At 44.6% G+C, this 13,712-nt stretch overlaps 1 protein-coding gene across 1 annotated transcript in view; it reads left to right on the forward strand.

Moving 5' to 3' along the window:
- The window catches only part of LOC115091186 (NUAK family SNF1-like kinase 1), a 79,727-nt gene that overhangs the window by 25,904 nt on the left and 40,111 nt on the right, over positions 1–13,712 (forward strand). The window contains exon 4 of the mRNA XM_029601193.1: positions 8,266–8,331. Within this exon, the coding sequence (XP_029457053.1) occupies positions 8,266–8,331 (66 nt within the window). The remainder of the gene's footprint in view (positions 1–8,265; positions 8,332–13,712) is intronic.

Genomic DNA, 13,712 nt, shown 5'->3' on the forward strand with positions numbered 1-13,712 from the left:
CAAGCCACAAGGTTTGCCAGTTCACTTGGCCTGGAATGTCAACTGAAAGTGATGTTTATTTTGTATTTAGACATTTTAAACAATACTTTTGGAAACAGCTGTTTTGTGTTATAAAGCAGGAATACAAAAAAAAACCCCAAAAAAACAACCCCAATATATGTTATGAAGTTTTTCTTTCTTTTTATGTTTGGGTGGTAAAACCATTTTTCCCATAATACAGGTGCCTGGGCTTCAGGTTGCTGGCCCTGAAAATAAAAGACAGGGAGGTTAAGCAGAATTCTGCTTTAAAGTTTGCCCTATGCTTGGAAAGTTAGAACAAGGATTCCATGGTGTGGATACTCCCGTCTGAAGTGAATTCACAGCAGATAAATCCCACAGACTGTTGGCTGACTTAGTGTAGGTCAAATCACTGGCTGTCTCTACGGAGAACGAAGAAGGCTTTTGAGTAATTCAAGATGTCTTTGATATGGTTGTGAACCACCCCATAAAAATTATTTCAAAGGGTCAATGCAATGCCATATAGACCAATCGGTGCTTCAGTTTGGTGTGATAAACATAAAATACAGCTTTGAGGTAGACTGAGCAGGCTATTGGCACTGTTTATGAAACATATTTAAGGAGGCAATTTTTCAAACAGCCTATGTAGATGCTAATGATGCAAGTGGTTTTAAAGCAGATACTTTACCTACATTTTCAAGAGGGAAACTATTCAAACACTTCCCTTTGAAACTTTGCATAAAATACGCACGTTAAAACCGTCCACCTGCTGTTTTGTGCGGGCATCTGACGGGAGGAAACAGCACTCGTACTTTTGAAAATGTCATGTCGCTTGCTATTTTCCTCCCCCAACCTAAACAGGTCCAGAGGAAATCCCCATTTTTAATGCAGCTAATAGGGATGCGCATTTATTTCTTCTGTTTTGGTGGTATGTGTGTACCCTCGCCAACTTTCTAGAAGGGATGTGCATTCGTTTCTTCTATTTTGGTGGGCACACTCATATCTTGTTGGATTTCTAGTACACGCAAAACATTGGATATGCACATAACTCATTATTATGTTTACTTTTAATAATGAGTTATACAAATAGGGGCAGATTTTCAAGGGGTATGCACGTAAGATATGTGGGTAATCCCCGAAAAGCTGCCCCTTCCACCCCCTGCGTGTGCCGAGCCTATGTTGCATAGGCTCGGCGGCTCGTACAAGTCCTGGGATGCACGTAAGTCCCAGAGCTTTCCGGGGGAGGGGGGTGCGTGTCAGGGGTGTGGTTGGGGGCGTGTCGCGGCAGCACATCATTGGGGGTTGTTCCGGGGGCGGGGCCGCGGGCGTGGTTCTGGACTGGGGGCATTTAGGGGCATGGCTGAAACCCTCCGAAACTGCTCCCGGGGCTGGGGAATCACGCTGGCAGCCAGCCGCGCGTGCGAGTTACGCCTGCCTTGGGCAGCAATAACTTTTATAATAAAGGTAGGGGGGGTTTAGATAGGGCTGGGGAGGGGGTTAGGTAGGGGAAGGGAGGGGGAAGGGTGGGGGGGAGCCGGAAAGAAAGTTCCCTCTGAGGGCTGCTCCGAAATTGGAGCGGCCTCGGAGGGAATGGAGGCAGCCTTGGCGGCTCGGCGTGCGCAGTCTGCCGATTTTTGCGCAGCCTTGCGCGCACCAACCCTGGCTATTTTCTCCTCCCTTTCCTGTAGGCCCTCATCTCCACAATGCATGAGATGAGCCTACAGAATCTCTAGCATTGCTAGTGGGATGGGCTCCACTGGTGGATGCATGGACCACTCCTTCTTCCGCTGCCAGTGGGATGGGATCCACGCACGGCCGAACATGTCTCCTCGCTGCTCTATTTGGTGGGCCACTTCTATTGCAGCCACCACCCTCCCAGGTATGCCACCCCTTGCAATTGTACAGTTTGCCCACCTGGTAGCACCAGGCCTGGGTACAACTTCAAGGCAAGCAATATATTTCCTGGGAACAGGAACATTTAAGTTAATGGCCTCTTTTAAATTTATACAGTCCAGGCTGGCTACAGCAAGCAGTTGAAAACAGCATGACCAAGAGGTCAAGAAAAATTCCTGTACCCATGATCTTATCCCATGCAGAAAACTATATGGACTGGGATCTATAAGCTATTTGGATGGACATGATGAATAGACATTTGGAGAATTAACATAAAGGATATTTTAGGATTGTTAAACATATAAATAGATATTTAGACATGCACACAGAAATAAATTAAATATTTGGACACTTAAACCCAGAGATAAACATTTAGTTAATTGAAGACAGGGAGATATTGTATAGTAGAAAAAAATTGTGCTTGTTAACCAGAGGCATAGATCTTAAATAGAAGCAGAAACAGAAATACAGTGACAGATAATTTGACTGTAAGTACAGAATTAGGAATTAGAAAAGAAGTGTAACATCCATTTTACAAGGAGCCACATTTCAGAGACTGCTGAACCATTTCTCAACTTTGAGCAGTGTGGTACCGAGTGATCAGGAGTAACCAGAGAACAGACTCCAGGCTTGACTCAGGCAACAATCTTTATATACTTCTTTATTGGTGAAAAGTAACAAAATAAACAACTTGGCGGTTTAATTCACTTCAACAAAACAAATGTGGCAATTACAACCTAGAATTCAATTAGTTCACTTTCTCAAGGCTTCTTGTCTTCCTCCTGGGGCCTTCTCATCCCTCTGGGCCCTGGTCTTTTATCCCAGGCTGCCGGGATCCACCTTAGCCCAGAAATCCCTTGCTGGATTGGGACTTAAGGAGGACCGGTACAGATAGCTGTGGTTGGTCCTTTCAGATTATCTCGAAGATTACCAAAATTCTGCACCCAACCCAATACGGGTTCCGTAAGGCACTAAGCACTGAAACCCTACTCATCTCTCTGATTGATCACCTCATCATGAGTTTGGACAAAGGACAATCCTTTTTACTATTCTCCTTGATCTCTCGGTGGCTTTCGACACCGTAAACCACTCCATCCTCCTCAACCGACTATCTGACATCGGAATTACAGGAACTGCCTTTACTTGGTTCAAATCTTTCCTCAGTAACAGAGGCTATAAAGTCAGAATCAACAATAAAGAGTCCCCTTGCTTCAATTCATCACTAGGAGTTCCTCAGGGTTCCTCCCTGTCCCCCACTCTCTTCAACATATACCTCCTTTCCCCTGTGCCAGCTGCTAACTAACCTTAAACTAAAACACTTCCTATATGCCGACAACGTGCAAATCTTGATCCCATTACAGAATCCATTACAAAAACACTCAAGCACTGGGAAAATTGTCTCCAAGAGATCAACCTCCTCCTCTCTAACCTAAACCTGATACTCAATTCAGCTAAGACTGAACTCCTCCTCATTTCCCCGGACGACAGTGATACTCCTCAAAGGTCACTCACCAATACCTTTGTCACCCAAGCAAGAGACCTGGGAGTATTAATCGACAACCGTCTGAATTTAAAAACATTCGTCAACCACACAACCAAGGACTGCTTCTATAAACTGCAGACTAAAAAGAATTAAACCATTTCTTCTTCACTTTCAAGACTTCAGAACTGTCCTCCAAGCCGTAATATTCTCCAAGATAGACTACTGCAACTCCATTTTGCTAGGTCTCCCCACCTCCTCCATCAAACCTCTTCAGATGCTTCAAAACGTGGTGGCCAGAATCCTGATAAACTCCTGCAAAAGACCACATCTCTCCCATTCTCAAAAATCTACACTGGCTACCAATACGTTTCAGAATTCTACACAAGTCCCTCACCATCATCCACAAAACCATCCACAACCAAGCCCCTCTCAACCTTCAATTCCCACTCAGACTATACACCTCATTCAGACCTATCAGAGAAGCCTATAGAGCAGGGGTCAGGAACCTTTTTGGCTGAGAGAGCCATAAACGCCACATATTTTAAATGTAATTCCATGAGAGCCATACATATGTTTAAAACTAAATACAAGTAATGTGTGCATTTTATGTAAGATCACACTTTTAAAGTACAATAAGTCTCTGAAAATATTACACCAGGCCTTAAGACACCAATACATCTCCTATTAGGAAAACGGACCAAGTCAGGCTGCTATAGAGTCCTACACAGAAACTACACGCCAGCAGAAAACCTCACCTGAATCACGTGCTGTCCCTCACCTAACATAGAATAAAGAGACCAAAACGCATAACAAGAAGCATGCAGACAAAAACTGAATTGGAAACTGCAACAAGCCAGAGTCTCTGTATGCAGTGTAACAAAGGAAAAAAGAAACATCACACATCCTTATAAAACAAATCAAGAAATATAAAATCATCAGCAGTAAAACTGTACTAACAAAAAGAACATATTTCGAAACAGCTGATGAGTGGAATATCCAATAATTAAAAACTCATATAAAACATTTCCAGATACCAACAAAATATTTCAAAATAGCAGACACAAAGATCCAGTAATGAAAAATAATAAGGATACAAAAATTTTTTTGCTCTGCATACCTGGGAACGTTTGATATCCAGGTGTCCTGAGATTGTTCTGAATTAGCAGGAGGTGGGGTGGTTTGCTTGGAACTTTCTCCTCTCTCAGTCACATACCAGCGCTCTCTCTCACACTGGCTCTCAATGACACACCTATACACACATGCTCTCAGTCACTCACATATACAAATGTTTTTTCTCTCTCACTTATATAGGCTCTTAATTACACATTTACACACATGCTGTCTATCTTTTCACGCTTACACACACAGGCTTTCAATCACATAAATACATGCTGTCTTTTTCTCTCACACACAGACTCTCATTCACATGCTTACAAACATGTCCTCTCTTCTCTCATTTACACACAGGCTCTCAATCACATACTCACATGCTCCCTCACCTAAATCAGCTCTCAATCACACACATACACACATGGTCTCTCTCTCTCATTTAAACACAGGCTCTCAATCACATACTCACATGCTCCCTCACCTAAATCAGCTCTCAAACACAGACACACATGGTCTCTCTCTCTCATTTAAACACAGGCTCTCAATCACATACTCACATGCTCCATCACCTAAACCAGCTGTCAATCAGACACAGACACACATGATCTCTCTCTTACTTATACACACAGGCTCTTAATCATACATACACATGATCTCTCTCACACACAAAGGATCTCAATCATACACACATACTCTTTCAAACAAACAGGTTTTCAATTACAAACTTACACATACAGGTTCCCAATGGTAAACTTAGATTCATGCTCTCTCTCTCACAGGCAGGATCTCAATCACAGACATACTCTCTTTCACATATACAGGCTCTCAATCATTCACATACATGCAATCTCTCACTCACACACAGGATCTCAAACACACATACTTACTTGCTCGCTCATTCATTCACTCTCTCTCTCCCCTTCCCCCCCCCCCCCGGGAACTCGCGGCAGCAGCAGCCACCTCCCAACGCTAACCTCCTTCATTTTCAGCCCTCGCGGAGGCGAAGGCGGAGTCCCATCGGCCGCGGTTGAAGATTTTCATTTTCCTCCGAGCCGCGCTGCAGTCTTCTTCCCGTCGGACACTAGCGTGCCTGCGCGGGTCTTCCCGCGCAGGCACCCGATGCTCTCCACTTCCTCTTCCGGGCCGTGGGAAGAAGAGAGCACCGTGCTCTCTTCTTCCCGCGGCCCGGAAGAGGAAGTGGAGAGCATCGGGTGCCTGCGCGGGAAGACCCGCGCAGGCACCCGATGACTCCAGCGCTGGCACCCGGCTGACACCCGATGACTCCCGCGCAGGCACCCGGATGACTCCAGTCGGCGTGCTCTCTTCTCCTCCCCCCCGCGGCCCGGAAGAGGAAGTGGTGAGCATCGGGTGCCTGCGCGGAAGAAGAGACCACGCTAGTGTGGTCTCTTCTTCCCGCGCAGGCACCCGATGCTCTCCACTTCCTCTTCCGGGCCGCGGGGGGGGGGGGGGGGGGAGAAGAGAGCACGCCGGTGCCGCTGACTCCAGCTGTCCTGCCGCGTTCCGCCCGGGCTGACAGCATTTTAAGCCCGGGCGGTGGAGGACCGGGGAGCAGCTGGGTCAGCGGGGAACTGCGAAGTATGGCGACACTTGTCTGCGAGCCAGATGCAGCCCTCAAAAGAGCCATATCTGGCTCGCGAGCCATGGGTTCCCGACCCCTGCTATAGAGGATCCCTGCACGCCCCCTCAACCAAATCCACACACCATCTAGCATCCAGAGAATGGGCTTTCTCTACAGCGGGACCAACCATATGGAATGCTATTCCCCCCGAACTCAGACAAGAGCCCTGCCTGGTGACTTTTAGAAAAAGGCTTAAGACTTGGTTATTTAAACAGGCCTTTCCAGAAACTCACTGATTCAACAGAGCAATCGTTACTGTACATTCAGCACAATGTAAATAATTGCTCTTCTTGCCGTTGAGTTACTTATGCTTTTTCTTCCTCTTCCCCTGTTTTATTGTAACTTCTGCTTCTCTTTGCTTTGTTAATATCTAAGGATATTGTACCCCCGTTCCATGTAAACCGGCATGATATGATTGTATCGTGAATGCCGGTATAGAAAAGCACCAAATAAATAAATAAATAAGATGTAGAAAAGTTATCCTCAAACAGCTTGGGCACCTCTCCTAGCTCTCCAAAATGCGCCTTCTCCCTTAGAATGCCCTGGATCCAGGAAAATCCCTTTATCCCACTCAGAGATGGTAGCACGCTACCTTATTGGAGATCCAGTCTCTTGGACAAACTCCTCTATCTCTTAGACCTTGGGACAGGAAATCCTTCTGAGTCTGACTGCAGCTGGCTCCCTTAGGGAGTGCACTCCAGCCTTTAGGCAGAAGAAAGGGGAAAACCTTTCAAGAACCTTTTGAGAGCCACGACTCCAAAGTGACTGCTCCCGTTGCTTCCTGGAAGATGTCGCTTCCAACTCCTAAGCTGTATCTCCTCCTAGCGACTCACAGAGTCACCAATATAACCTGCTAGAACTGACCCTGACTATAACGCAAACAGAAATGACCTCCCCTGGAACCTCCAGCTGCTAAGTTTCCTCTTTTTAGTCTAAATGACGGCCTAGTTAGCCTTACAGAAATATTAACTGTCTGTTTGAAATCTGTAATGAACGAAGATCTACCTAGTTTTTCAAACTCTTTACATGGACTTCTCTGTGTCACACATGTGACACAGAGAAGTCCATGTAAAGACACATGTGGACTTCTCTGTGTCACACAATCTTTCCTTCCCATCTATATTTTATAATTTTATACATATTTATTAATTGATACAGTTGGCTAAAATGTTAATATTCTTTCTTTAATTTCCTCCCCTTTCAGTTCCTAGTTATTTTTCCTTGTTTTTTGTAACTTTCTCACATCCTAAATATTGTTATAATGTTTTTATTTGTTAAGTTTCTTATTATATTTGATGTCGAATTGGGAAATGTTTCTACCATGTTACTCTCTGCAGTTATTCACATTGTTAATTGTAAACCGGGTTGATGTGATTCATATCATGAAACTCGGTATAATAAAAAATAATAAATAAATAAACATGTTCTTCTTCCCAGGTGAATAATCGAACTTCATGGATACATTCATAAGGTTGTCAGAATCTGTACCCTTAATGATAATATTGCCAGGTCTCATTGGATTAGATTCCATCAGACTTCTGCCTGGGGGTGGGCAAACCTTAAAAAAAAATAAATTAGTTTGACAAACCAGTCTTATTAGTTATTCTGGTTTACACTGCTGCGGATATAATCCAGCTTGCAGCCGTCAAAACTGGAATGCTTGTACAATAAGAAAGTTCAAGGCTATCTGAATTAGTTTGGTAACTACTGTGCTGTCCTTCTCCTCCTCCCCTCCCTGCAAAAAATAATGCAGGTTAATCAAAACGGCAAAGCTGCATCAGAGTTTAAATAGATCCATCTAATTCATAGCCTCCATCACAGGCAGGTTTAGTGCGTACTCCTGAGTCTCCACCTCGGAGCTGTTGAATTTTCCACAGATTTGTTGAGAGAGATTTTGATAAACCTCCCCAGCAAATCTAAAGAAAATCCAAAAACTCTATTAAACCTGAGCCAGTCTAAAATTCACATGCTTTGTATTTAATTTGAATTGTTTGCACATCCTATTCCTGCCTTTACTAACAGTGGCACACAGAGAGGCAAAGAGCATGAGACGTGACATTGCAAGAAAGTTGAGAGGGGGAAAAAATCAGTTTAAGTTTCAAAAGTTCTTTTCCATGGTTTCATTTGTATTTTGTGTTTCCAGAACAGAGTTGTGCACAGAGACCTGAAGCTAGAGAACATACTTTTGGATGAAAATCTGAATGTAAAGGTAAGTGTTGGCTACCCAGAAGCAACAGTCACATTGTTGACACTTGAAATCGTCGGCTCAGTGTGCTGCGGCAGTCGAAAAAGCAAACAGAATGTTAGGAATTATTAAAACGGAAAATGTCATAATGCCTCTGTATTGCTCCATGGTGAGACCGCACCTTGAATACTGTGTACAATTCTGGTCCCCGCATCTCAAAAAAGATATAGTTGAGATGGAGAAGGTGCAGAGAAGGGCAACCAAAATGATAAGGGGAATGGAACAGCTCCCCTATGAGGAAAGACTAAAGAGTTTAGGACTGTTCAGTTTGGAGAAGAGACGGCTGAGGGGGGATATGATAGAGGTGTTTAAAATCATGAGAGGTCTAGAATGGGTAAATGTGAATTGGTTGTTTACTCTTTCGGATAATAGAAGGATTAGGGGGTACTCCATGAAGTTAGCATGTAGCACATTTAAAACTAATCGGAGAAAGTTCTTTTTTCAGTCAATGCACAATTAAACTCTGGAATTTGATGACAGGGGATGTGGTTAGTGCAGTTAGTGTAGCTGGGTTTAAAAAAGGTTTGGGTAAGTTCTTGGAGAAGTCCATTACCTGCTATTAATCAAGTTGACTTAGAAAATAGCCACTGCTTTTACTAGCATCAGTAACATGGGATATACTTAGTTTTTGGGTACTTGCCAGGTACTTGTAGCCTGGATTGGCCACTGTTGGAAACAGGATGCTGGGCTTGATGGACCTTGGTCTGACTCAGTATAGCATGTTCTTATGTTCTTAAACAGTTTGGAAAGAATCTGTTGATCACAATCATGGCTTATTAAAGGAATCTTTTAGTGTCTCTGAGCAACCAGCTATCAAATAAAATGTACTTGAAGAGATGAGCAAGAAAAGCACCACCTAAAATTGCAAAAATAGAATAAAATAAAACATCTCACTAATAACCTGAGTTGTTGGGAAGAGTTAGTGGATTATTGTCCAAGATCTAATTGAAGTGATATGGAAACTGTGGATATCAATAAGTCACTGATGACTTATTCCATGAATATAAGGGCTATTTCCATGCTATTGTAGCTAGTCCCTTGTTTGGGTAGTTTACCCACATCCAGGGGTGCTAAGGGTCGGGGTTCAGTCTGGATCGGGAGAAAGAATTATCTTTTGGGACCCCTGGCGCTGTCCATCACAATCTCAGTGTTATGTTTTTGTAAGGATGTGAATTCTGGGCCGAGATGAGAGGTGTCTCCGCCCACAGGGAGGAACCCTGTGAGCCTCACCATCGGTAGGCACGGTCTCAGTGGCGTAGGACACAGCTGTAGATACAGACTTTATTATGAAGGAAGGAAAGGCAGAGCCCCAGAGCGGGGAATGCAAATAAGTACAGTTCTGAGCAGTGGGGTATACCCAGGGTGATACCACTGATGTGAAAATCTGGTAGTGGCCCGCAGAACGGGGTACGCCAGGAAGTCCCTTCAGACGAGTAGAGATTACCTCAGAAGTACAGATCTGGTAGTGGCCCGCAGAGTGGGGTTCACCGAGGATGTCTGTACTGTAGATGATGATGATGAGCAGACTGAGGTGCAGGAATCCAGAAGTGGATTCTGTAGCTGGTGCGGCAATACCCTGCAGCTCAGGGTATACTGGAACAACTTCTACTGAAGAGTAAACGGTAGTGGCCTGAGGCGTGGGGTACACCGCAGAGAAGCTTCAGTAAAGCTGGTATCGCTGAAGTCTGTAGTCAAGTACTCGCAAATGGTAGTTCCAGGAGAAAGTCCCAAGAAGTAAGTCAGGTAGATATCCAAGGTAGGAAGGCCCTTGGAGGAGCGGATAGCCAGGAACGTGGAAGGGCCCCCGAGGAGCGGGTATCCAAAGTGTCCACATGCCAAGATAGGAATCAGGAACTAGAAGTCCAAGAATGGAGCGGATTCAGCAATGAGGGAACTCCTTGCTAACTCGTAGCAGTAGTGGGCTGGTCATCTTAAGTACAGCAGCGAAATGACGTCATACGGAGGGGATGCCCCCAAGGTTCCCGCCATGACGTGTACAAAGGAGGCCCTTGCGCGCATCTTTGATGATCCCAGAGACAAGATGGTGGTCGGCAGTGCCCATGCCATCCTGGGGACACCAGGGAGATCGGTCTTGGTTGGCGGAGGCAGCCATTCTTCCTAGGATTGACGGTGCAGGGAAAAAAGAGGAGAGTATGAGAGGTCGCAGCCGTCTGTGACTGACGGGCATAACACACAGCCACAAGCTCACACTCTAGTTCTAGGATTTCCAGAAGATGCCAAATTGTCCAGAACAAGAGCAAAGAAGCCAGCCAGAACCAGTAAAAGGGGTAGAAACCAAACTTCAGACTAGTGTCCAGCCATTCAGTTTGTGCACTGGGGTTATAAGAAAAATCAACAGAAGTCCAAAGTGGTGTCCAAAATAAAGTCTTTACTGCAACTTAAAGAACGGCATCAAGGCCAAAGTCCCAAGAATAGGAATCAGCATCAGACAAATCACCAAGACAAAGAAGATGGTTCCTTGTCCATTCTCTTCCTTTTCACTTCTCTCCCTGCTCTTGCACCTTGATCCATAGAAAATATATCCTCACCAGGGAGGGTGGGATAACTAGAATGAAGCTTCAGCATAAAAACTGGTCAGATAGAAAAATATCCCCAAGCACAAAAAATCCCCAAAATGGAGAAAAACTGGTCAACTGTAATCCAACTGCAAAAACCTTCAAATCTCTTGAGTTCTTGGCTGAAAAGTCTTAGTCCTTCTCTTCAACGACACTGTTACGAGTTCCCTGGGCAAAAAGATCTCTGATCCAGTCCCTTGGGATACCAGGGGTATGCCCTTCCCTCTGGCACTGCTCGATCTCTTCAAAAATAATCTAAAAACTCTCTTCCCTGGAAACTCTTGCTTGACTGCTTGAATTGCCTTTTTGAGATCCTGGGGAAATATCCAGCTTTCTACTTTCTTTGAGATCCTTGAAGAATCTCTAGCTCTCCAACTCTTAGCCCTCTCTCCAGTCTCCTTCACACTGAGTTACTGGGCATGCTCCAAGGGATTATATTCCCCTAGAATCCTTCCCCAAAAAAGGTGGGATTATAGCACTGGGAGAAATCCCAAAACTCCTCCTACTGTCCCTTGCTGGAAAAATACATGCGGATAATTTTAGTGACTGGCAAAGCTCTGACACACTATTATCACACATGAGCTGCTGGCTATATGAAATTATACACTAGCATCAGGTTCCGTTCTGTTTAAACTGTGTCGATAAATTGTCAGCAAGGGAAGAGTTTGCTTATCAATTACTGGTATAAGGTTTGCTGGAGCCAGCTGGGCAATGCTGTTCCTCTGCATTCCACCTTTGGAATAAAAGACCAAGATGAACATTTAGGGGGATCATGAGGCTGGTGCAGGAATGCTTCTTGATGGGTTTTACCCTCCTTCCTCCATTGCAGATTGGAGACACAGGGCTTGATTCACCAAGATTCAGGACCTGAAAAAAATCTCTCAACAGAACTATATTTGCAACTTAGGATTTGAACAATATTTATTTACCACTCTAAGAAGAAAAAAAAGGACTCAGAGTCCCAGGATGTCAGAACCCGGCCTTCGTACAGGGCCCCAGCATCGGGCCAGCACCTGCACCGTGGCATTAGATCCCTGATGGATAAGGTAAAGAAACGTTTTGGTGCCTGGGCCTTTGCTTGAGTCTTGGCTGAGGCGCTGGTGTTTGGGCCCGGGCCTAAGCTGAGACTCCAGCATTGCCATGGTTCCTGCTTCGGGCCTCAGCCTATTCCCTAGGTGAGGTGCCCGCCTTGGGCATGGGCCTGGGCTTAGGTTCAACAGGCGATTTTTTTTTTTTCTTTGGTTTTCAAAATGAAATGTGAAAGCCAATGAAATTTCGTCGGATTTTCAATCGTTTCATTTTGAGAACGAAACGAAATGAAATAGGAAATTTAATTTCTAATGAATGCACATCCCTACCAATTAGTCCACCGGTTTGCCCAGTCCCTCTCCAGGTCATCAAGCTTTTCCTTCGTGTGTGTTACTGACTGAGTGGGAGTCTGTGTGAACTCGGGGGTTCACACAGACCTCCCACTCAGTCAGTACTACACAACGATCACATTTGATATCACTTATGCCAGATAATTAGTGGGTGTAAAAAATAGACAAGTAAATTAGCAAATGTATGTGCCTGTCTTTTAAAAAAAAAAGCAACTTACATGTGTAAATTGGCTCCACCCAAGAATACCCCTAGACTGCCCCTTTTCCACGCAGTAGATGTGGGCATGAAAATGAAAAATATGCAATGATGTTTGACATTTATAAAATACGGAACAGGCAAGTAGAGGCTACTTCCATACATATATGCTAATTTTATGCATATCAAAGTTCTGAAAATTCACCCCTTAGATTCTTAGACCAGTACTCAGTTGGAATTGTATGATACGTTATTAGTAGGGATTTGCTTCCGTTGAAACAAAAAGGGAAAGTATTTCCCTTCCATTTTCTTTTTAAAAACAAAATGAAATAAATACAAACAAATTTGTTCATTTCTTTGTTAAACAATGTCTGGTCCCTGCCCCCGCTCTCCCCAGCTCCCAAGGCCTTCCCTCCCCTACACTTTCTAACCCCATGAAGTATTTAAAATCTGTTTAAATGGGCCAGGACTGATCCTCGGTTGCTCCTGTGCTCCGCCACTGCCAGTATTTCAAATGGCACTGGCAGACCAAAGCCGAAGTAGACCTATGTCTGGCCAGCATTACATCATGGGATAGACTTTGGGGTAGATTTTCAAAGGGTTTGTGTGTTAAGATACGCGCGCAACCCCTGAAAACCTATCCCTGCCGCCCCCTGGCGCAACGAGCCTATCTTGCATGAGACGCGTAAGTCCCGAAGGTTCGTAAAAGGGGCGGGAAGGGGGGGTTAATCGGGGGGCGTGATGACAGTCCAGGGGCATGTCCGGGGGTCTGTCCGGGTCAGGAGGCGGTCCGGAGAGCAGGTCCGGTGTGTGTGTAGCGACGGTTCGGCGGCAGGCCAGGGGGCGGGCCGGGGTTGGCAGGGTTGGAACAGACAATTTTTTTTTATTTTGTTCTTCATTTGTTTTTGGGGGTTTTTTTCTGTTCAAATAAAATGAAATAAACAAAAAAACAAAAAATAAAATGAAACAAAACCAAAATGTCTGTGTATACTCCAATTATTAGTTTTCATTCATATGCATGAACTCATTCTCTCTTTCCATACATATAAGATTGCTTTCATAGACTTCAATGGAGAAAGTGCTATGGCCATGCTCCAGCCATGCTGTCAGCTTCAACGGAGGGCAAGAAGCCAAATAATCAGCCAACTTCATTCACTACTCTGCAATGCATCATTTAAACATGTTCAGAAGGAC

Source organism: Rhinatrema bivittatum, chromosome 4 (genome assembly GCF_901001135.1).
Source record: "Rhinatrema bivittatum chromosome 4, aRhiBiv1.1, whole genome shotgun sequence".
NCBI lineage: Eukaryota > Metazoa > Chordata > Amphibia > Gymnophiona > Rhinatrematidae > Rhinatrema > Rhinatrema bivittatum.